Source organism: Sinocyclocheilus grahami, unplaced genomic scaffold (genome assembly GCF_001515645.1).
Source record: "Sinocyclocheilus grahami isolate Dianchi unplaced genomic scaffold, SAMN03320097.WGS_v1.1 scaffold681.1, whole genome shotgun sequence".
In the NCBI taxonomy this organism is placed as follows: Eukaryota; Metazoa; Chordata; class Actinopteri; order Cypriniformes; family Cyprinidae; genus Sinocyclocheilus; species Sinocyclocheilus grahami.
In genome coordinates this window covers 93,306-115,312 of record NW_015505860.1, presented here as the reverse complement: position 1 = coordinate 115,312, position 22,007 = coordinate 93,306, and the positions used below count along the sequence as shown (strand labels likewise).

General features: G+C 35.8%; 1 protein-coding gene across 1 annotated transcript in view; it reads right to left on the bottom strand.

The window, feature by feature from the left end:
• The window catches only part of LOC107559325 (inhibitor of nuclear factor kappa-B kinase subunit alpha), a 25,967-nt gene extending 4,633 nt beyond the window's left edge, over positions 1-21,334 (bottom strand). Inside the window, exons 1-17 of the mRNA XM_016243096.1 lie at positions 21,251-21,334; positions 6,215-6,319; positions 6,001-6,095; positions 4,836-4,953; positions 4,644-4,713; positions 4,467-4,555; positions 4,299-4,388; positions 3,569-3,693; positions 3,345-3,452; positions 3,102-3,237; positions 2,777-2,971; positions 2,576-2,678; positions 2,284-2,407; positions 2,031-2,182; positions 1,884-1,945; positions 939-1,048; positions 793-842 (exon numbers count right to left, since the gene is read on the bottom strand). Of these exons, the coding sequence (XP_016098582.1) occupies positions 793-842; positions 939-1,048; positions 1,884-1,945; positions 2,031-2,182; positions 2,284-2,407; positions 2,576-2,678; positions 2,777-2,971; positions 3,102-3,237; positions 3,345-3,452; positions 3,569-3,693; positions 4,299-4,388; positions 4,467-4,555; positions 4,644-4,713; positions 4,836-4,953; positions 6,001-6,095; positions 6,215-6,319; positions 21,251-21,289 (1,771 nt within the window). The 5' untranslated portion in view covers positions 21,290-21,334. The remainder of the gene's footprint in view (positions 1-792; positions 843-938; positions 1,049-1,883; positions 1,946-2,030; positions 2,183-2,283; positions 2,408-2,575; positions 2,679-2,776; positions 2,972-3,101; positions 3,238-3,344; positions 3,453-3,568; positions 3,694-4,298; positions 4,389-4,466; positions 4,556-4,643; positions 4,714-4,835; positions 4,954-6,000; positions 6,096-6,214; positions 6,320-21,250) is intronic.
• Positions 21,335-22,007: the final 673 nt, after the last annotated feature.

Genomic DNA, 22,007 nt, shown 5'->3' with positions numbered 1-22,007 from the left:
CCATCGCCTATTTCTGAGGGAGGGGCTTCATAAAAGAAGGAAATGATCAGCCCCTTTCTCAGAGAAGGGACAGAGCAGTGTGGAATAAAGGTAAATTATGTGAAAAATAATACGTTTTAAAAAAAAATAAGCATTTACACATGTTATACCGCACCCCATAAACACAATCAAGCCTAGGAAAAAAAAAAACAGTGAACCACCCCTTTAAAACTAGACACTTCAAGCTCAATGTTTCTCATGTCTGTGTGTGAAGTATTCGCTGAGTTTTGGTTCATTTTAGTGATGCGTTTCAGAAAGAAGTTCGCGGAGTCTGAGACGGCTGAAAGCGCAACCGGTTTATTTTCTTTATTTTACAAAAGCACAATCTTTTGTTGATATTGTGAGTGTACACAAATAAAAGTAGACACTTCACAGATTCAAATGATGTATTACACTTATATGTATGATCAAAAATGGTGGAGCATTTGAAGTTCTTTTCGCTGTTATCAGGAAAAAATGCAAGTGATCGAGCTGGTGCCTCCGTCGAACCCGCGCAAAACGTGATTTTAAAAGGCATATACATTTTTTTTCTTCTTTATTGACTATATGACTTCTTCTTTATAACACTACATTTGTAACATAACGTAATTGTAATTGTAACGTAATTATATTGACTTTAGTAACTTTAATCAAATTACACAAATTTAAAATGTAATGCATTACATTACTGCGTTACCAGAAAAAATCATTAGATTACAGTAACGCGTTATACCCAACTCTGCTTATGAGCATGCAAGACGGGATTGCACTTACTTTTGCATTTTGCCTTCAATTGTCTGTAGAGTTCAATTGCTCTTTCTTGCCTGTGATGAGACATGATTTCAATACAAAAGGTTCAAGATGGTAGAGGCATCTATGCTCAGAAAGTTTACACAGCATCACTGAAAGAATTAACTTACAGTTGCTCCATGACGTCTCCTTGTCGACGAGCATAAGGACTTCTCTGAAGCTCAACAATTTCTGAGTGCAAAGCCATTATTTCCTCATCCAGATGGCCGATCTCTGCCACCTTTAAAAGCAAACAGAGTCTGTAAGTTGTTGCTAAAACAATGCCATCCCACATGGCAATAAATTGACATGCACTACTGCTCAAAAAATGTTTTTGAAAGAAATTAAAACTTTTAATCAGCAAAGATGCTAGTGTCAATAAAGACATTTACAATGTTACAAAATAATTTTATTTCAAATAAATGTATTAAAGAATCCTGGAAAAAAAAGTTTCCATAAAATATTATATTATTAAACACCTTTTCACAATATTCATAATATGAAATGTTTTGCGCACCAAGAGCAGCATATTAGAATGATTTCTGAACAATCATGTGATCATGAAGACTGGATTAATGACTGCTGAAAATTTAGATTTTCCATCACAGGAATAAATTACATTTTAAAGTAGATCAAAAATAGATTTATTTTATTTTAAATTGTAATATTTCAAAATATTACTGCTGTTACTGTATTTCAATTAAATAAATACAGCTTTGATGAGCATAAGAGAGTTCTTTAAATAAAGAAAAACACAGAAAAAAATCTTTCTGACCCCAAACATTTGAACGATATAGTACTACATTTCTATGATGTGACATGAAGAATACTAAAGGTGATGATACACGGGACAATGTAGTTGGGCAATGTCGCCAAGCGATGTTGCTTGAGCACTTTCCCATTAAGAATGGGCAACAAATTTCTATCTGGATTGGTCGTGGGCCCTGTGTCTCACCTGGTTGCCCATTGATGGCAAGACTGCTCAGCAACATTGCTCAAAAAGTTGCCCCGTGTCTCATCGCATTTGGATGAGCAGTTAGGTTTCAAAACAAATGCATATCATTTACCCACTTCACCTGTACAAACGCAGCAGCCTTCTCTTCATTTTCCTGCCAAGCCTTCAGCATCTTTTCAGAGGCTTCAGAAAGAAAAAGGTTGTTTTAGATTATCATCACTAATGCAATATTTGACTATTCAAGGAATTTAAGCACAATAAAACGTACATATGCCATACTGCATCTGATCACTGTACTTCTCCAAGTCGTACTGTATGCTGCTCTTAAAAAAGTAAAGCTTTGCTTTGAGCTGCTGCGAAAAGGAGAACATCATGTTCTTATATCGTGTAAGGTTGGTGTTGTAGCGGAGAAGGCTCAACCTAAAGACACACAAACCGAAATAAACATTTAATTTTGAGCAGGGAAAGTCCCAAAACACAAGCTATATACATTAATTAGCATGGTAATATAAAGCACGTACATGGCTGCACGTTGGCCCTGGAAGAGGCGGCTGTAGTCTTCTCTGAGGCCACAAATGTAGCTCACTGCCTCACCCCAAACCTTTTTGAGGGTACTCAGAGGGAGCTGAGTTTTGGTTTCCCGCACTTAAACAGAAAAATGAAATGGGTAGAGACTTTAAAGTTCTTTGGGAAACAACTTGGAAAAAAAAACTGAATAAACATTAATCCAAAGTAGAAAGTACAACCTCCCTCAAGCATATTTAAATGAACAAACTATCCATAGAAATGGCACATTAATCATTCAATTCTTACCGATAAAGTTCACACTCTCAGGAAGTGTTCTAGCTGTTAGAGGTCCTGAGTACTTGGTCAAACTCTTGTCAAACAGATATACAATGTAGCTGTCCCATCCTCTCTGAAAATTAAAATAAAAAGGGTAATAAATTGCTGCTGATTTACCAAAATGTACTTTTAGAGAATGAGAACACATTCAAGAAGCCAAAAAATACTTACTACTCCATCTAACACACACTGTGCAGCAGGTTTCCTGGGATCTAACATGACTCCTGTTTCCTGCAGAAGCTCTTGATTCAAAAGTTCGATTTTGGTCTCGGTCTCAATCCTCTGTTGCAGAGAGTGAAGCCCTTCATCTGGGCTAAGCAGAAATGAGTGAACCTGGGTCGTAGTCATGTTTAAGATGTGCACAACCTACAAAATAAATCATGCTTCAGCTCATTTTTCTGCCCATCTTTGCCTATTTTGCATTATTACAGAAGAAAACTGATTGCCCAATGATGTAACATTCTAATGAAATGATGCAATAATGCCAATGTCAAACCTTCATGTTCAGTATTTGATCTAAAAGAGCAAAGCATTGGGGCTGCTTTGCGTCTGGATTCAATCCTCCTCCCCTCTGTACTGGATCCCACTTGAGCATCAGCTGTAGCAACCCCTCCAAAGGCTCCAGTAGTGTCCTGCAGTACCAAAAACAACTAGTCAACTCAGAGACCCAGAAAAAAAAAATAGTAACAAAAATTATGGTGCAAGAAATGCAAGGTCTTTTGGTCTGTATAAAGGTTACCTGCTCAGATTGTTTGGGTATGGAAGGTGGGTGGAAAAGCGGACCTCGCCATTCATGTCTTCTACAGCCATTATGTCCTTAGGACCTTTGTTTCGCACTTTGCTTGTCCTAATAATTAAAAAAAAAGCAAATATGTTGTCATTTGACTGTTTGAATGTATTCCTTGTAAAGGTAAGATACAAGCATTGTGACCTAATTAATATGTAGGTTATCAGGACACGTACCACTGCACAGGCTGGAGATTGTGAAGAAATGGCCGAAATCCACAGCAGCACTCAAAGATCATGGTGCCAAAGCTCCAATAGTCCACAGTGACTGTGTACGACTTGCCTTCAAACAGCTCTGGAGCCTGAAACAAACAAGATGTCACATGACCCTTCAGAAATCATTCTAATATGCTGATATGGTGCTTAAGAAACATTTCTTATTATTATCAATGTTGAAAACAATTGTTCTGCTTAGCATTTTTGTAGAAACCATAATACATTTTTTCTGGATTCTTCGATGAATAGAAAGTTAAACAGAACAGCAGGTATATAAAATATACTTTTTTTGTTGTAACATTATAAATGTTTTTACTGTCACTTTTGTTGAATTTAAAGGGATGGTTCACCCAAAAATACAAAAATTCTGTCATCATTTACTCAACCTCAAGTTGACAGTAGCCACTAACTTCCATAGAATGGAAAAAAACACTATGGAGGTCTATGACTACTGTCAACTAATGTTACCAATATTCATCAAAATAAACAAGTGGAGGGTGAGTAAATGATTACAGCAATTTAATGCGTGTGTGAACCATTCATTTAATGCATCATTACTAAAGAAAAATATTCATTAATTTCAACAACAACAACAAAAACTTCGTACTGACCCCAAACTTTCAAATGATAGTGTATGCTGACTTATTGTGATAATTGCCTTTTCATATCGCTGATGAATGCAAAGACATACCAGATATTGTAAAGTCCCCACAAATGAAGTACATAGGCTCCCCTGGTCTAGGTCTTTGGCATAGCCAAGGTCGATTATCTTGTGGACGAGCTGCATAAACATCAAAAAACTTTTGGTTGGAAAAAGTATGTCTACATAACAAGAATCAAACTACTGAATAGAAAATACCTTTCCATTGATATCTTGTAGCACAATATTCTCTGGCTTGAGATCTCGGTGAATGATCTTATTCTCATGGAGGTACTGGATTCCAGAACCTGTTGAATATAAAACATGCTGTTTTATTTACCACCCTTAGCGATCGACAATAGAAGTACTAATAACAGTTTTAAAAACACACATTACCAACATCATTGAGTAGAGCCAACACCTCACTCTCTTTTAACCCACAACAATTTTCTGGTTTGCTGAGTAACTACAAGATGCAATACAAAGAACAGAAATGAGTTAGTAAAAATGTCAACAGAGGGCACATGAGACATGATGCAAAGAAAAGGCTTCTGTCACACTCACTCACACACACACACACACACACACCTTTCGAAGGTCTCCCTTGGAACAGTATTCCATAGCTAAAAGCGGTAAATCATTCAAGGCAATGTGCATCATCTCCTCGGGTACATCCTTTGCGGTCACCACATTAAGGTGCTTCATCCTGACAAGTTGGAAAAAAAAATATTTTTAATTATGTATGTATACATAAAATAAATAAAATATTTACATGAAACATGTTTTAATAACAACATAGGGCTGGACGATAAGGCCCAAATTTATATCACGATATATTACTTAATTTCGGTCGATACGATATAATTCCGATATCGATATGAACACTATTAAAAAAGCGGTAAATCATTCAAGGCAATGTGCATCATCTCCTCGGGTACATCCTTTGCGGTCACCACATTAAGGTGCTTCATCCTGACAAGTTGGAAAAAAAAATATTTTTAATTATGTATGTATACATAAAATAAATAAAATATTTACATGAAACATGTTTTAATAACAACATAGGGCTGGACGATAAGGCCCAAATTTATATCATGATATATTACTTAATTTCGGTCGATACAATATAATATCTATATGAACACTATTAAAAAAGCCTCATAAAAACGGCCAAGAACGGCCACAACAGATGTCTGTACCTACAAACTTATGAAAAATTTATTTGCCAACTCTATGAAACCTACTCCTATAAAACTATATAATATTTTAGGAAAAAAATGGCGCAGATGAATAAATGTTCACCTTTTATTAGTATTTAGCCTTCATACAAACAAGAAATGTGAAATCACTGTCAAATAAATCTCAGACTCTCCTTATTAATATTAATATTTTTTTACTTCAAACTATAGGCTAACATACCAGTCAAAAGTTGTTGAACAGTAAGATTTTTTATGTTTTTTTAAAGAATTCTCTTCTGCTCACCAAGCCTGCATTTATTTGATCCAAAGTACAGCAAAAACGGTAACATTTTAAAATATTTCTACCGAAGTCAAACGCCACAAATAAATCAATGTATGGGAAACACTGGTAATGTATATCGAAATATCGGAAATGTGTTTAAAAATCATATCACCGTTATTGAAAAAAATTATATCGCGATACATATTGAATTATTGTCCAGCCCTATAACAACATATTGTGAACAATAATTTTTTTTTTAAGTCAAACATTTGATTGCCATAGATTTACACACTTTTTCATAATCTGGATCTCTCGACTCCACCTGACTTTGTTTTTTGCGTTAAGTTCAAGGCGACAGAGCTTCACAGCAATTTTTTCTGAGGTTTCCTGCAAGATATTACAGTATTAAGAAACTACAATTTTCTTTGTCTTTAAATCTAAGCAAAGGAAACAAAACATTTTCACATCAACAGTAGTTAAGAGTAACACCAAAGGCAGAGCAATACCTCATTCTGATAAAGGTAGACATGTCCAAATCCTCCTGTTCCCAGCCTCTCCTTCATAAGCCATGACCCACAGAGCTGATTCTGTCTGAAAGGGGGTTTCTCCATCTGCACACAGCAGTAAAACACCTCATCAGACATTTATAATGGCTGCTTTCAACACTATGACAGCTACTCGTGCTTGATTAGGACGTGGGCCTTAAAGAGAGACTTCTATACTGTAGATAGCGTAGATGATGGTTCATAAGCGAAACCTTTCATTTCTGACATACAGCTAGCAGGCGAGCTAATCCAAAGTGTCAGCCGGTAGTGACTTACCTTGCGTCAGTTTGCGTTTCTAACTTGCATGAATCGACCACATCCGAAGTGGAAAACTGTGGGACCTGTCAAACGAGCGTATTAATCCATAGCAAACAACAAAGCTATTCATTTCATCCTTAAACGAGTCGGATGTCAGATTTGCTAACTGGCTAACTAGCTACGCGTAAACAACTCGATGTATTGAACTGTTAGCCTGCAGTCTTACAAGTCCCCAAATGTCAGCTTTCCATAACACCAGGCACGGTAAAACGAGGACCAGAGAGCACCAGAAAATCAAAACAACTAAATCTTGCTGCCCTAAAATGCTGATTGGATACAGTAGCGCTGACTGGCGCACTTGTGTGATAACTGTTGTTGACTGCGGCCACGCCAGTCAGCTGCTACTCCAGTCAAAAGCGAAACAATGTCAGCGCATGCGCGGTGCGTTAGGAGCAGCCTGGGTTTCATCAGCGCTGATCTAGGATCAGTTGGTCATGGCCCATGCCATATAACGCAAGCTAAAACAAGGTTCGTGGTGCTGATCTCAAGTCAGCGAGGACCTTGAGAAAATGGTTGTGAAAGTAACTCCAGTGACGCAAATGTGTTCGTTCTATACGAATCATTGGATAAACAATTAATAAAAGTCAAATAAAATAAGAGAAAATTGAATTACGATGGATAGATAGATAGATGCTGCTTCCACCATTTTTGTATGACAAAAATGTGAAAAAAGCTTTCTAGGAATTTCTTTCTTATAGGCTATATCTCTTTTTACAGTGAAGAGACAAGTGAAATGGCAAGCTAAAACAAGGTTCGTGGTGCTGATCTCAAGTCAGCGAGGACCTTGAGAAAATGGTTGTGAAAGTAACTCCAGTGACGCAAATGTGTTCGTTCTATACGAATCATTGGATAAACAATTCATAAAAAGTCAAATAAAATAAGAGAAAATGGATAGATAGATAGATGCTGCTTCCACCATTTTTGTATGACAAAAATGTGAAAAAAGCTTTCTAGGAATTTCTTTCTTATAGGCTAGATCTCTTTTTACAGTGAAGAGACAAGTGAAATTTCTCTCAGCCTCATAGGGTCACAGTGACAATACTTTCTTAGGAAAGTTTGTGTCTTTTTTAAGACTATGATCTCTCTCTCTCTCTCTCTCTCTCTTTGACAGTGAAGAGATGGGCTATTCTGCCACTTTACTTTGTATTTAGGGCCTGATAACATTCCAGTTTATTTTGATTTTTACTCAAGTTTATCTAATGAACAAAATATGCATTTAGTAGCTTTTATGATTTCATTTATTCTGATTTGGTTTTGCTCATCAGTACTCATCAGTACAGTTGCTCATCAGTACAAGTCGGATGTTTGCTAGATGTTAAGTGACAGATGTTCAAACTGCAGCCTTGCCTCACTTCACACTTTTGAGTATGAATAATTCTGTTCTTTTATTAATTTTTATTCTTCACAAGAAGCTTTCTAGGAATTTCTTTCTTATATTAGTGTCTGCTACGTTTTTACCGGTTCTCGATTACAGGGATGGAGTTTATCAGCATGCCCCTCTTACTCTTACCTTCTTCTCTCCTCCTTGGATGCTTTGTAGCAAGGTGCTCTGAAATTTATAACTGATTGTAAATTTTCAACTCATCATTGTGAATTATATAAAAGAGTTGCATGGCCTTCTTTGAGTTTTTGGAGAAAAATGCATTGGCATCTGTTGATATATAAGGCAATTTTGGGTCATTTTGCCAACCTATCTCTGTTGTCTCATACAAAGGACTTTGTTTGAAAATGATTCATTACGTTCTTAATCAAATTATAATCTTTGTGTGCCCCTTGTCAGAACTGAGCTTGGTAAAACCTCTTTTAAATATGCCGCCACTTCAGATTGGAATCTGCTCCAAAAGTAGATGAAGTTACAAAACGGTGTCTTATAATTAATTTAAGTCTTTATTATGTAATCTAGAGAGCAACTTAATGGTGTGTAATTGTTTTTAACCGGTTATATGTTTGGTTTTTGTAATGTATGTTGTAACTATGTTGATTATTTGTACATGCAAACTATAGCTGCCTATCTTGGCCAGGACACTCCTGGAAAAGAGATTTTAATCTCAGTGAGTCCTTTCCTGTTTAAAAAAAAGGTAATGATGACATCCGTGGTTCATAGATGTGTTTTTGTTGTGAATTTTACCCCAGATTCCCAGATTACCTTTAAAGGGGTCAGACACTCCTGGAAAAGAGATTTTAATCTCAGTGAGTCTTTTCCTGTTTAAAAAAAAGGTAATGATGACATCCGTGGTTCATAGATGTGTTTTTGTTGTGAATTTTACCCCAGATTCCCAGATTACCTTTAAAGGGGTCATGATGCAATTTAAAATTTTCCTTTGTCTTTGGAGTGTTACAAGCTGTTCGTGAATAGATAAGATCCCTAAAGTTGCAAAGACTAAAGTCTCAAATCCAAAGAGATATTCTTTATAAAAGTTAAGACTTGTCCATGCCCTCCTAAAACGCCTCGTTTAAACACGCCCCCACATGTCTACGTCACGATGTGGGAAGATTTGCATAACGCTGCCCAAATGTTCACGCAAAGAAAGAAGGCGTAACTTTTATTCTCGCTGTAGTATTGTTGTTGCCGCCGGCGCCATGTCGTGAAGGCGCTGTGTGATTTGTTGTGAAAGCGAAACTACTTTGTTTGACCTTCCAAAAGAGGATGATATCCGCTTCGTCATGCCTGGTGCTGATCCGTGCTGGTCGCTGAGGAAATACATCAACTTCGCGCTGTGGATCGCCGGATCCAGCTCGGGGTCGTCACGTGTGGTTGCCGCAAGCCCTCTGGCCGCTCCTTCGTCGAATCCGCCGGCTGTGCCGTTCTGAAGCCCACCCGCCGCCGCTCACTCTAGCCCGCTGTGTTTCGTTGTGAAAGCGAAATGACTTTGTTTGGCCTTCCAAAAGAGGACACAACTAAATCAGTGGTTAAATTGTATTTACAACACTGTTCCAGAACAGTTCAACCGTATAAATCATTGTAATCAGGAATTATGTCCCCACTGGATGCAACAAATGCCTCGTTTGTAATGGGTTTTATTGGTGTTGTCTCATCGTGCCGGTGTTGTGCCGAATTCTGCACCCCTGCCAGATTATATACCCCCTCGTTGAAGTCGCTACCTGATTGCCTAATCCCAACCCAACCCTAATCCTAACCCCTCCTCCACACCTACTCCTAAACCTACCAATACTAGAGGGTGCATAATCTGGCAGGGTGCAAATTTCGGCACTACACCGGGACACGGCATCTCAGGATGGTGAGGGGCGTAACATTTCCGTCACACGCTTGAGGTATTCAGCAAATCACAACGCACTGGATAGCTGGCCAATCAGAGGACACCTCGCTTTTCAGACAGCTGAGCTTTGTAAAAATCAACGCGTTTCAGAAAGGCGGGGCATAGAGGAGAAACAATAATGTACAGTATGTGAAAAAATGTTTTTTTAACCCGCATAAACACATTGCATTACACCACATACACAACAATGTTCTTTTTAGCAACGTCCCCTTTATGACCCCTTTAAAAAAAATCTGTTCAACTGCTTGCTTTTTTTTTTTAGATGTTATTTTGTATTTATAGCAGATAGATATGGAAACAGATCTAAAACTAATCTGTAAAGTCAACATGTGGTTTAGCTGACCCACTGTGATGTGATAAGGCCAAGCATGAGTAAATATTAACTCCAATGTCCAGGAGATGGTGCTCAAGACTTTAAAATGCAAGTACAAATCCATCTCATCAGTAGCATTGGACAGTTGACCTATCCAAACATGATTTTTTTATTTTAATAAACCTAATTTTGTTCAATTAATTAACCTTAAATTATATTTTAAAATTTAAATCAACTATTCTAATGGAATATGTCTTTATCTAGCCTTTGTAAAGGAAGTTGAGCAATAAAAGCTGCATCAGGGGGTCAAGTAAATGGGCTGCGGACAGTGATAATCTCTTCTATTGAAGTGATTTCCTAATGTCAAACATGTCTGCATATTTTCTTAATGGATGTAATCTTTACAGGAATTTTAAGGGAAAGAAGGAAGAACATTTTTTTTAATCTTAATGATTAAATAAATGCCCATCTGGTGATGAATATGAAGTATGCATGCATATGAATTTAATTACAGTGTTTGCAAGACAGAGCTATATAGCTCAAACCCTGACCCTAAGTATTATAGTTCTGTAATGAATTCAGCCCAACTGCTTAACATACAGTATGAGTCTATTTAAACTTTATTTTTCTTTCTTTTTAAAACTTTTTATTAAGGCAATCTTTATTAAGGAAAGATTAAGAACTTTCTGAAAAGGCCACATTATGCTGCATTCTACGAAATAAGTCACTGACACCTGATGGACATCATCATAAAAGGTGATGCAAACATTTAGCTGATGCTTCATATATCTTATCACCAAACAATAGCAACACTGGAAGTTCAGTAGTGTGTTGAACAGGAAATGTGTGTCTGTACATTTCTTAAGATGATAGAGAGGTGACACCATCTCCTCTGGCTCTTTCATTCATGAACCCCCCCCCCCATTAATCACAGGATGAATTCCAGCTAAAACAGAGGGGCATAATACTATGAATAAGACTGGAAATGGGAGTGATTAAAAGAAAAAAGTAATATCACATAAAAGCCCGGGATTTCAACTTTATAATAAATCAGGCATGCAAACTGTGCACGCACAGACAAAGAGTAGAAACATATGAGAATGGCTCCGGATGTTAGGAAACAACAAAGAAATGCAATTTCATCATGCCACATTACTCTGTGATTTTAAAAATACATTGTCTGAGTAAAAATTGACTGGCAATGGCAAACAGATGACTGATGACAATGAATCATCTAGATGTATGTGACGAACAACACACATCTGTTTTGATATCTAATTAATCTGAAGATGCAGGTTTTTTAATATTATCTATACCTCAACAACTTATTAACTCTTACAGATGTTTTTTTTTACTAGTTTTCACAGAAAATACTACTTTATGTATCTGATATTTTATATATATTTCTTAATTCTCAAAACATGCTGTGAAATGGCCACTGCAATATAAAAACCACAATGATTGTCAGTACTTTGGGCAAAGTCCCTTTTAGAAATATTTTTATGTGTTCGAAAAAGGGAAAAGATCTTGAGTAATTTAGCATGAGTCACAATATGAGCTTCCGCAAAAGCATAGCCAACTATCTCATTGTTTAGTGCACAGCGCATGTGCCAGCTTGCCTGAGGCCAGGCCCCCCTCAGACAATCACAGATTCGTCACTATAAAGCCAGGAACACTAACAGGCACATGACAGCAAGTGCTCAGTAAGCCCAGTGCAGCTCTACACCACAACATCTGCAAGCAAACAAGAAATCAACTGCTTACTACCAGAAAGGTAAGCAACTAATACACTTTTTCTGGATCTGCTTTGCTTTTATTCTTTTACATTTGCATATTGTGCCTATATAGCTATTTTTCATTGACTTGATTTAAACATATTGCATGTGGGGATATAAATTAATTATAATTACATTTAAATATGTTTATCTTACACTTTTACAAATAAAGTAATGCCATAGAAGATCCATTTGGGGTTCTTAATATTTCTTAAAAGAACCATTTTAGGCTTAGTGTGATGAATAATTTAATCATTTAAAGAACATTTTCTGATTGCAAAGAACCTTTAGCACAACGGAAAGGTTCCATGGATGTTTAAAGTTCTTCATGGAACCATAGATGCCAACAAAGAACTTTTATTTTTAAGACTGCAAGTGCACTATATAGATTATAAAACATTTTATAACCAAACATAAGTATACAAATAGAATTCATAAAATGTCGAAATTAGATGATCAATTTAAATAGAACCTTCAAAGGCTGCTGTACATGTTATAATAGTAATATGTATGAAATTTGGCCAAAATTTATTCAAAGGTACTGTAGGAGTAGTTGCATTAGTGATCAATGAACTATGAAAATTAATGGATTGGATTAATAGAAAAAAGCAGATCAATGGTGGGCTTATAAGTACCATTATACAGTATGCATGCTTGCTTGCAGAATCAGTGCTTGCAAATTCATGTGATTTTCTTGGCGATACTTTTTTTTTTGTCAACTTTACAAATGTTTCTATTAACTTGAATTCCCCCTGCTTGTGGTCAGAGAACACGTGCCTTCTCTTTTATAGATGCTTCTTATGAATATATGGCTCACTTCTTCAAATTGATTTTAGGATCTCCAAAAAAGGAAAACCTTGGTTTGCGGTCAAGATGAAGTGTATACTCTGGATATTACTGTTGACATGCACCCTGTGCTTTATTGAAGCAGTAAGTGGAAAAACAAAACAGAAGTGAAAAGTCTTACTTCCTACTGAGGGTCTTTAATTGGAATTAACCTTTTTACCCACACTGCTAATATTAATATTTCTGTTTTTAGATTAAAAGCCCTTGGAGAAAAAACACTTCTTCTCGAGTAAAGGGTACATTTCTTTTGAGTATGTCATATTAGATTAAAGTTTTCCAATAATATGCTATTTGATTAAGGTTGTATTTTTAGCATTTGAATGTCTAGGTTTTAATCATGACTTTTCTCTTTTCACAGATAAGTGCATACTAGATAGAAGCAAGGAGAGCAAAAACGAAGTGTCAGTGACAGTCAGTGGGCGGACATGTCTACCATGGAATTCCTTCCAAAACAGAAACCACTCTTTTAGTAACTGCTATCATAACTACTGCAGGTATTTATATTTATATTTATATATTATATATATATATATTTTTTAAAGGCTCAGACCTCTGAATTTTGCTGTTTTAGGAATCCAGATAAAAGGATTCAGCCATGGTGCATTGTAAGGAGAAGAAATCGTTATGTTCGGGAATACTGTGACATTACCGACAGGGAAATTAAACCAAGTAAGTAGAAGTCCATCTCTTTTAAGCCATGGGAAATATTGATAGCAGACTGACTAATATGGCTTACATTTGCTCTTGCAGCCACCATGAGTCCACCAAAATCTGACCCATCAAAGCAGGACAGAGGTAAAATTTTGATTTATTTACTTTTTATTGCCCATTCTAAACAAAAATCCTCATTCATTTAGTGAAAATGTAAGGAAAATCCCCACTAGGATCCTTTTACAAAGCCTAGAAAATTCTCTCATCATAACTACTGCAGGTATTTATATTTATATTTATATATTATATATATATATATTTTTTAAAGGCTCAGACCTCTGAATTTTGCTGTTTTAGGAATCCAGATAAAAGGATTCAGCCATGGTGCATTGTAAGGAGAAGAAATCGTTATGTTCGGGAATACTGTGACATTACCGACAGGGAAATTAAACCAAGTAAGTAGAAGTCCATCTCTTTTAAGCCATGGGAAATATTGATAGCAGACTGACTAATATGGCTTACATTTGCTCTTGCAGCCACCATGAGTCCACCAAAATCTGACCCATCAAAGCAGGACAGAGGTAAAAATTTTGATTTATTTACTTTTTATTGCCCATTCTAAACAAAAATCCTCATTCATTTAGTGAAAATGTAAGGAAAATCCCCACTAGGATCCTTTTACAAAGCCTAGAAAATTCTCTATCCTCACAAACTTCATGTTTCTTCATTATTCAGAATCATCATGTGGGGAGCGACACTTGAACCGCATTACAAAGATAATAGGAGGATCAAGGTCAATGGTTGAGTCACAGCCTTGGATTGCAGCAATCTTTAAAGGAGATGGATTTATTTGTGGAGGAACCCTTATTGCTCCATGCTGGGTTCTCACTGCAGCCCACTGCTTCCCTGGCGGGTATGTCAACCTGTTGTTAACGGAAACAAATTTGACCTTCTAAATGCACAGTCCGCTCCTGGGATCTGGGTCTTGTATCACCCTGTTGGGTTTATTTTGTGATAATGACATGCTGACAGCACATTATCCTACTTATTAGTCATCAAATATTATCTTAAAGCTTCCACTAAGAAAAAAAAGTCCACTACAGCATACAAAACAATCAGCTTATCAGTAAGACGAACACTTCAACAATATTACAGTAATAGTGATCAAGTTCTCTGAGGTCATTTTCACTATTAATATATTTTACTGAGTTGCAAGATGGCACAAGTTGGCGGTGTGATACAAGAGACATCAAAGTGGCAGTAAAATCATGAGGAAAGAAAAATAACTTTTAAACAACCTAGGTGGTAACTTGCATGCAGGTTGCAAAGAACATTTTGGAAAGCATACAAAACAATCAGCTTATCAGTAAGACGAACACTTCAACAATATTACAGTAATAGTGATCAAGTTCTCTGAGGTAATTTTCACTATTAATATATTTTACTGAGTTGCAAGATGGCACAAGTTGGCGGTGTGATACAAGAGACATCAAAGTGGCAGTAAAATCATGAGGAAAGAAAAATAACTTTTAAACAACCTAGGTGGTAACTTGCATGCAGGTTGCAAAGAACATTTTGGCAAGTGGCAATAATGCCACAATTCATGGGTAACCAATTGCAAACCAATGAGTTATTATCTAGATACTGTATTGTCATGGGCAACAGTGAATATTACGAAATATCAGACCGCTGAATGCTGCGTTCAGAATCAAGTATTCCAGAGGCCGTGTAATAAAACGGCTTAACGCAGTTAATGTCATCGCATTGGGGTATAATAACATGTCATATAATTGTACTATTTCTTTGTTTTGAACAGTAAGAAAACACAAATAAAGAGATACTCAGTCTTTCTGGGAAAGAATGCCATCAATGAAACCGACTCCATTAAAGAGCAGCAGTTCAACGTGAGCAAACTTGTGGTTCATGAGGGTTTTGATTACACAACTGAAAACTTCAATAACGACATTGGTATGTTTGCTTTATATTTTATTATTCCAGCAATTAAAAGAAGAGTGCATAAATAATAAGTAGTGCAAATCCCTTCCTTTAGCTCTTTTGAAGATAGTGGACAGCAATGGACAATGTGCCGTGAAGACAAACTCTGTGAGAACTGCATGTATTCCCCCCTTCCAGCAGATGCTTCCTACAGGATTCTACTGTGAGATTGCTGGCTATGGAAGACATCAAAAGGGTAAGACGACACACACTGTATGCTAAGCTAGATAGTGTATCCGAGAACAATAACAATCATCACTTTCCTACGACAACAAGATATGAGGGCAACATGGTGTGTCCACAGTTGATCTATGATATGAAATATAACACAAACTGGGATGTCCTATGATTATGACACAACATGCTGTACTGGATCTCTAAAAATTTAGCTGGACATTTTAGTAATGTCATTTTGTCACTCTGGATGTCAATGAATGTCAATGCCAGGACTAGAACTACGTAATACAAGAGATGAACATAAATGTCATCATTGCTTTTTATCTGTTTTTTAAGGAGGCTTTGAGTACTCTCGATATCTGAAACAGGCTCAGGTGAGGCTTGTTTCCCAGAATGATTGCCAGAACAAGTATTACAGCAAGGACGAGGTCAATAAAAATATGTTGTGCGCAGCTGGTAGAGACTGGGAGGAAGATGCTTGCCAGGTAAACCAGAAGTTTTCACTGATGAATATGACATTTGGCCTAGACAAGTTAAAATATCTTCATAAAACTCTAAGAAATACACATTTGAATGTGTTAATTTTTTTCTGCTTTTAGGGCGACTCAGGAGGGCCTCTGGTGTGCGAAGTAAATAACACCATGTTCCTATTCGGTATCATTAGCTGGGGAAAAGAGTGTTCAAAAAAGTTTAACCCAGGAGTTTACACAAAAATCACCAACTACAACAACTGGATCTCAATGCATACTGGTTTACCCAAATATACAGCAGGCTCCAGGTATCCACAAAAGGATTAATTATGACAGGGTCACTCTACAACAGAAATGTGACCGTTGCTCAGATACTTAGCCACTCAGGGTAATGTTATATTCAGTGCAGAATATGTGCCAATTATTTATGCTTATGATTATTTATGATTTATGATTATATACGGCAGCTACTGTAATCAATAGGAATAATCTTTGACAGTGTTATTACATGTTCCTGCATTTATTGAATAGTGATACCAGGTATATGAAGGATATATAGAATGACGACTGAACAAGTTGATCTAAAATTATTGATGTTAATGACATGGCCATTGGTCCAGTTTGTGCAATAAATATATAGATAGAATTATATATATATATATATATAAAGAAGGAGTAGTGTTCCAGATAGTTAGATTTTTTAATCAGTTTTATGACTGTGCATTATCTCTTTTGTTCATTTTTTTTTTATTGTTACTATTTATAATGTATTATTTAATATTTAATTTATTGCACGACCATATGTATGATGAACATATTTATTTATTTATATCTACCTTTTTTTTGCATATATATATATATATATACACATCTCTGATTGTAAAACAGTCATTTACTTTAATACAAAATTCTCCTTATTTCCATTTTTATGATACACCATTGTATTAATACACCATTTTATTTGACATTAAACTTGCTTTAAATCTCTTCACATTTTCCTTCATTCATTTTGCATCATCATAAATATTCCTTTAAATTACAACCAACTGATGAATTCTCACTCATATCCTTTTCCATTCTTTTTAAGCATTTATTAACTAGTTCATCTATTATTTATCTGTTAGTCTCAATGATGTGCAATATTTTTTCAAAAATTATTCAAATATAGGCATGGTCTAGCAGTACGTGCACATCTGCCTCCTTAAAGGGATAGTTCAAAAGTACAAAAGAAGATATTCTGTATTTTGAGATTTATTTTTCTCCATACAATAGAAGTCAGTGGGGACCAATGCTGTTTCATTATAATGAGAACATTCTTTGAAATATCTTCTTTTGTGTTCTACAGAAGAAAGAAAGTCCTTCAGGTTTGGAAGAACATGGAAGAACAGTAAATGTCTTCCTTGTTTTCTTTCTTTCAATGTTTTTTTTTTTTTTGGAATCTAAACTTTCTTGTTCCATTAAACTAATTGTAATTAAATATTGTATGGTAAAATTGGGAATATTGTCACAAAAGGTCAGCATGATCCTTTTTCCTATAGTCAATAATGAAGGAAATGTCCTTTTTACAGCCAAGACTTTAAGGTATGAGTTTATACAGAAATTGACTGTTAAAATAAACCAATCCTGAGAAATATTAGTTAGTGACAATTAGCCGGTCTCTCCTACACACACACACACACACAGTGGAGATCAAAATTAGAGAACAATCTATAAATACCAAAACATTTTCCGAAATATTTTTTATCTTCATCAATCAAAATTTTAAGGAATAGTTGTGGGTATACCACTGTTCTACTAACATGTTTTGCAAAATAACCAGAAAATTTCAACAACAACAAAAAAAAAACATTATTTTGTGGAAAACAGTGATCAAAATTAGAGAACAACCACTGTAGCATGAAAGAAGATTACAATGAAAATTTTGGAGGGTTGCAGCTGTCAGAAATTAGTAGGAGTGTAGAGGACTTTAGCACATCTGCAGCTGCGCTAGTGGTTAGAGGCCTTTTTTTGCTTTTAATTGTACAATAAATAAAAAGAAAACAAATAGATAGAATATAAAATGATTAGAGAAGTTAGTGTTTTTAATTTTTTTTTTAGGAGGGTTGCAGCTGTCAGAAATTAGTAGGAGTGTAGAGGACTTTAGCACATCTGCAGCTGCAGGACATCACTAGTTTCTTCTCACACTGCTCTGGTGTGATCTTGGTCCACTCTTCTTCCAGTCTCTTCCATAGTTCGGTAACTGTGGTGAGTTACTTAGCCATAAATTTGTCGCCAAGGAATTTCCAGAGATTTTCAATTGGGTTTGAATCAGGACTCTGACCCGGCCATTTAATTATTTCAGTGTTCTTCGCTTTAAGGAACTGCTTTATCCATTTTGCAGTGTTATGGGGCATTGTCTTGCATGAAAATTGCAGGCTGATTGGGAGATGCTTTCAAGAAGGTACCGCATATTGCTGAAGGAGGTTCTGATAAACATTTGCATTCCCCATTCCCCATTGAGAGTCTCTGCATTATCCTGTCTTCTCCTGCATTTGTCTTACGTGGACGACCAGCCTTTTTGGGGGACTTGAATGAATTAGTGTCATTGTAAAGCTGAAATATTCTAGAAATCACAGATTTGGAATGACCAATAGAGCGGCCCGCCATCTTGCAATCTCAGTGAAAATTAGAGGAATGCTGCCAGTTAAATAGGATTTGTCATATAATTAAGGAAATTGGCACTAGGTGCCAGATTAACACCAAGAACTTGGAGGTATCTGTAAGTGTTCTCTATTGTTGACCAGAGCTCTTTTTCAAATATCTCATTTAAGTTTTTATACTGTGCTTCAGAATACAATTAATTTATGAAATATGCTTTAAAAACTGCCCTTCTACTCCTGTTAGAACAACTTCAAATAGGACTAAGCAGTGACCTTGAAATTTAAGAAATTGTTGTTCTCTAATTTTGATGTCCACTGTCTTGTGTGTGTGTGTGTGTGTGTGTGTGTATATATGTATATATAATTACATTTAGTCATTTAGCAGACGCTTTTATCCAAAGCGACTTGCAAATGAGGACAATAGAAGCAATCAAAATCAACAAGAGAGCAAAGATATGCAAGTGCTATAACAAGTCTCAGTTAGCCTAACGCAGTACACGTAGCAAGTTTTTTAAAAATTATATAATAAATAAAAAGAAAACAGATAGAATAGAAAAAGAATAGAGCAAGCTAGTGGTTAGAGGCCTTTTTTTGCTTTTAATTGTACAATAAATAAAAAGAAAACAAATAGATAGAATATAAAATGATTAGAGAAGTTAGTGTTTTTAATTTTTTTTTTATATATATATATATACAGTATAATTACTGTAGTAATTGTTTTTATTTAGATATTATATATATTCTTTTTTACATTTGAGCCCCTGTCCCTGAGAAACTCTCTGCACATCCCTGTATAAATTGGATTGATTTTAATAACTTTATATCTTTAATGTACTTAAACTGTGCACCAAGCACTAAGAAAATACAAGTTGGGGATCAGGACTCTGTATCGGCAGATACTCGATATTCAATGACTCGGATCGGATCGGGGACACAAAAAACCCGATCAGGACATCCCTAACATGTATGTATTATCTTGATTGATATATTGAAAACATATCATGGTCATTGGTGTGAATTAGTGGTGAGATGCATTTCAACTGCTGAGAACTTTCCCGAGAAGAACCACAAGCTGTTGTGTACAAGAAGATGATATCAGAGTTCTGGGGAAGTGTCAGTGAGAAACTAAGAAGAAAAAGTTTCTCAATTGCAAGAGTTGGCCTCAAAATCAAAATAAAACATGGGAACGTGAGAGAAAAGGTGGAAGTTGTGAATTACCAAAGACTATACAGTGGGGAAAAAAAGTATTTAGTCAGCCACCAATTGTGCAAGTTCTCCCACTTAAAAAGATGAGAGAGGCCTGTAATTTTCATCATAGGCATACCTCAACTATGAGAGACAAAATGAGAAAAAAAATCCAGAAAATCACATTGTAGGATTTTTAAAGAATTTATTTGCAAATTATGGTGGAAAATAAGTATTTGGTCAATAACAAAATTTCATCTCAATACTTTGTTATATACCCTTTGTTGGCAATGACAGAGGTCAAACGTTTGCTGTAAGTCTTCACAAGGTTTTCACACACTGTTGCTGGTATTTTGGCCCATTCCTCCATCCAGATCTCCTCTAGAGCAGTAATGTTTTGGGCTGTCGCTGGGCAACACGGATTTTCAACTTTTTTTCTCATTTTGTCTCTCATAGTTGAGGTATACCTATGATGAAAATTACAGGCCTCTCTCATCTTTTTAAGTGGGAGAACTTGCACAATTGGTGGCTGACTAAATACTTTTTTGCCCCACTGTATGTAGACTCAGACATAATATCCTTCCTCTTACCAAGAATACAGTACGCATAAGAAAGAATGCACAATGGCGCCGACGCTGATGGCTGCCTCCGTGGCGTGCTCTGCAGTTGTTACAGTTTTTCCCGTAGCGTTTTTACAAAATTTTACAGTTAAAATTACACTTATTTTTTACAGTGCACTAATAAAAAACTGTAATTTTTCATTATTTTCTAATTAAATTCAACAGCGTTCATTACAAATTATATTATAAGCACAACAATTTGAGTGAAAAGCTGAACTGAACTGCACTTAAGCTGCCTGAACTCCACAAGTTTGTGTAAACTCTGATGATCGTTATTATATTTGAGAAACATCCAAATAGCATCTTGTGTTTTTAGATTCATTTTTTTTTATTCTAGTATATGTTTATTTGCATGTTTAAAGGTGTGTGATTAAGTGAGTGTGTTTATTTGAAAGATAAAACAATGCAATCACAGCCAATGGGGCAAATGCAGCAAATATGGACTAGTCAGCAGTAGGGCTGGATGACATGAAATTGCTGAACACAGCATTACTCACCTTGGCTATAATGGGACCAGCACTGTTCTATTTCAATACAACCAGTTTCAACACCAATTGTGTTGAGGATCATTTCTGAGTTTAAAAGCACAGCCAAAGCAGGAATTCTCCTGTCAAGTCTGAGAACTTTGAGAGACTGCAGACAACATCCTAGATATGCAAGCAGCATCCCCAAGTGACTCTGCACTTACAAGGTTCAATGACAGCTGCTACTTATTTAATAAACAGTTTACCTTATTAGTGTTGCAAGGCACATCTCTGCGCTTCTCCATCTAAAATCCCTCCTTATTTGGTAGCCTTAGAGTTGCCTTGTGTTTCCTTAGCACTGAATGGTGTCTGAAACAAAGTCACAATAGAGCCTTACCTGTCGAAAGATCTAACCTGTAAATGACGTATAATGATTATACTTAAACATTATTTTCCTGTAGATATCCTAAACACATCATTAGATGTCTAAATCAAGCCCTATCCCTTTGGTAGCAAACTGAGTGTTTCATTATCAGGAGTCAGTCTCTCCTTAACCAAATGTTTATTCTTGACTCTAAACACATCATCTAAAGTATTAGCTAAACCAAACGAGGTCAGTATATTAAATGTCCAATGATTAGCCTCAAATGAAGAATTTCTACCGTGTCTCACCATAGCCTTTTTTCTATATAACTGCACTTTAATTTATACAGTGTTATACAGTTTGCAAGTAGTCACTTCTGTGGTCACATCTAAAAGTATGGGTAATTTTTTTAGTGAAAGGATTTTTTTTTAAAAGAACTAACAGTTCTATTCATCGACACATTTAATTTATGAAAAGTGACAGTAAAGATTCATAATGTTTCAATTAAATGCTGTCCTTCTGAACTTTCTATTCATCAAGGAATCCTGAAAAACAAAGTATCACACTTTCCATAAAATATTAAGTAGCACGACTGTTTTCAACACTGATAATAATAAGAAATGTTTCTTGAGAAGCAAATTAGCATATTAAAATGATTT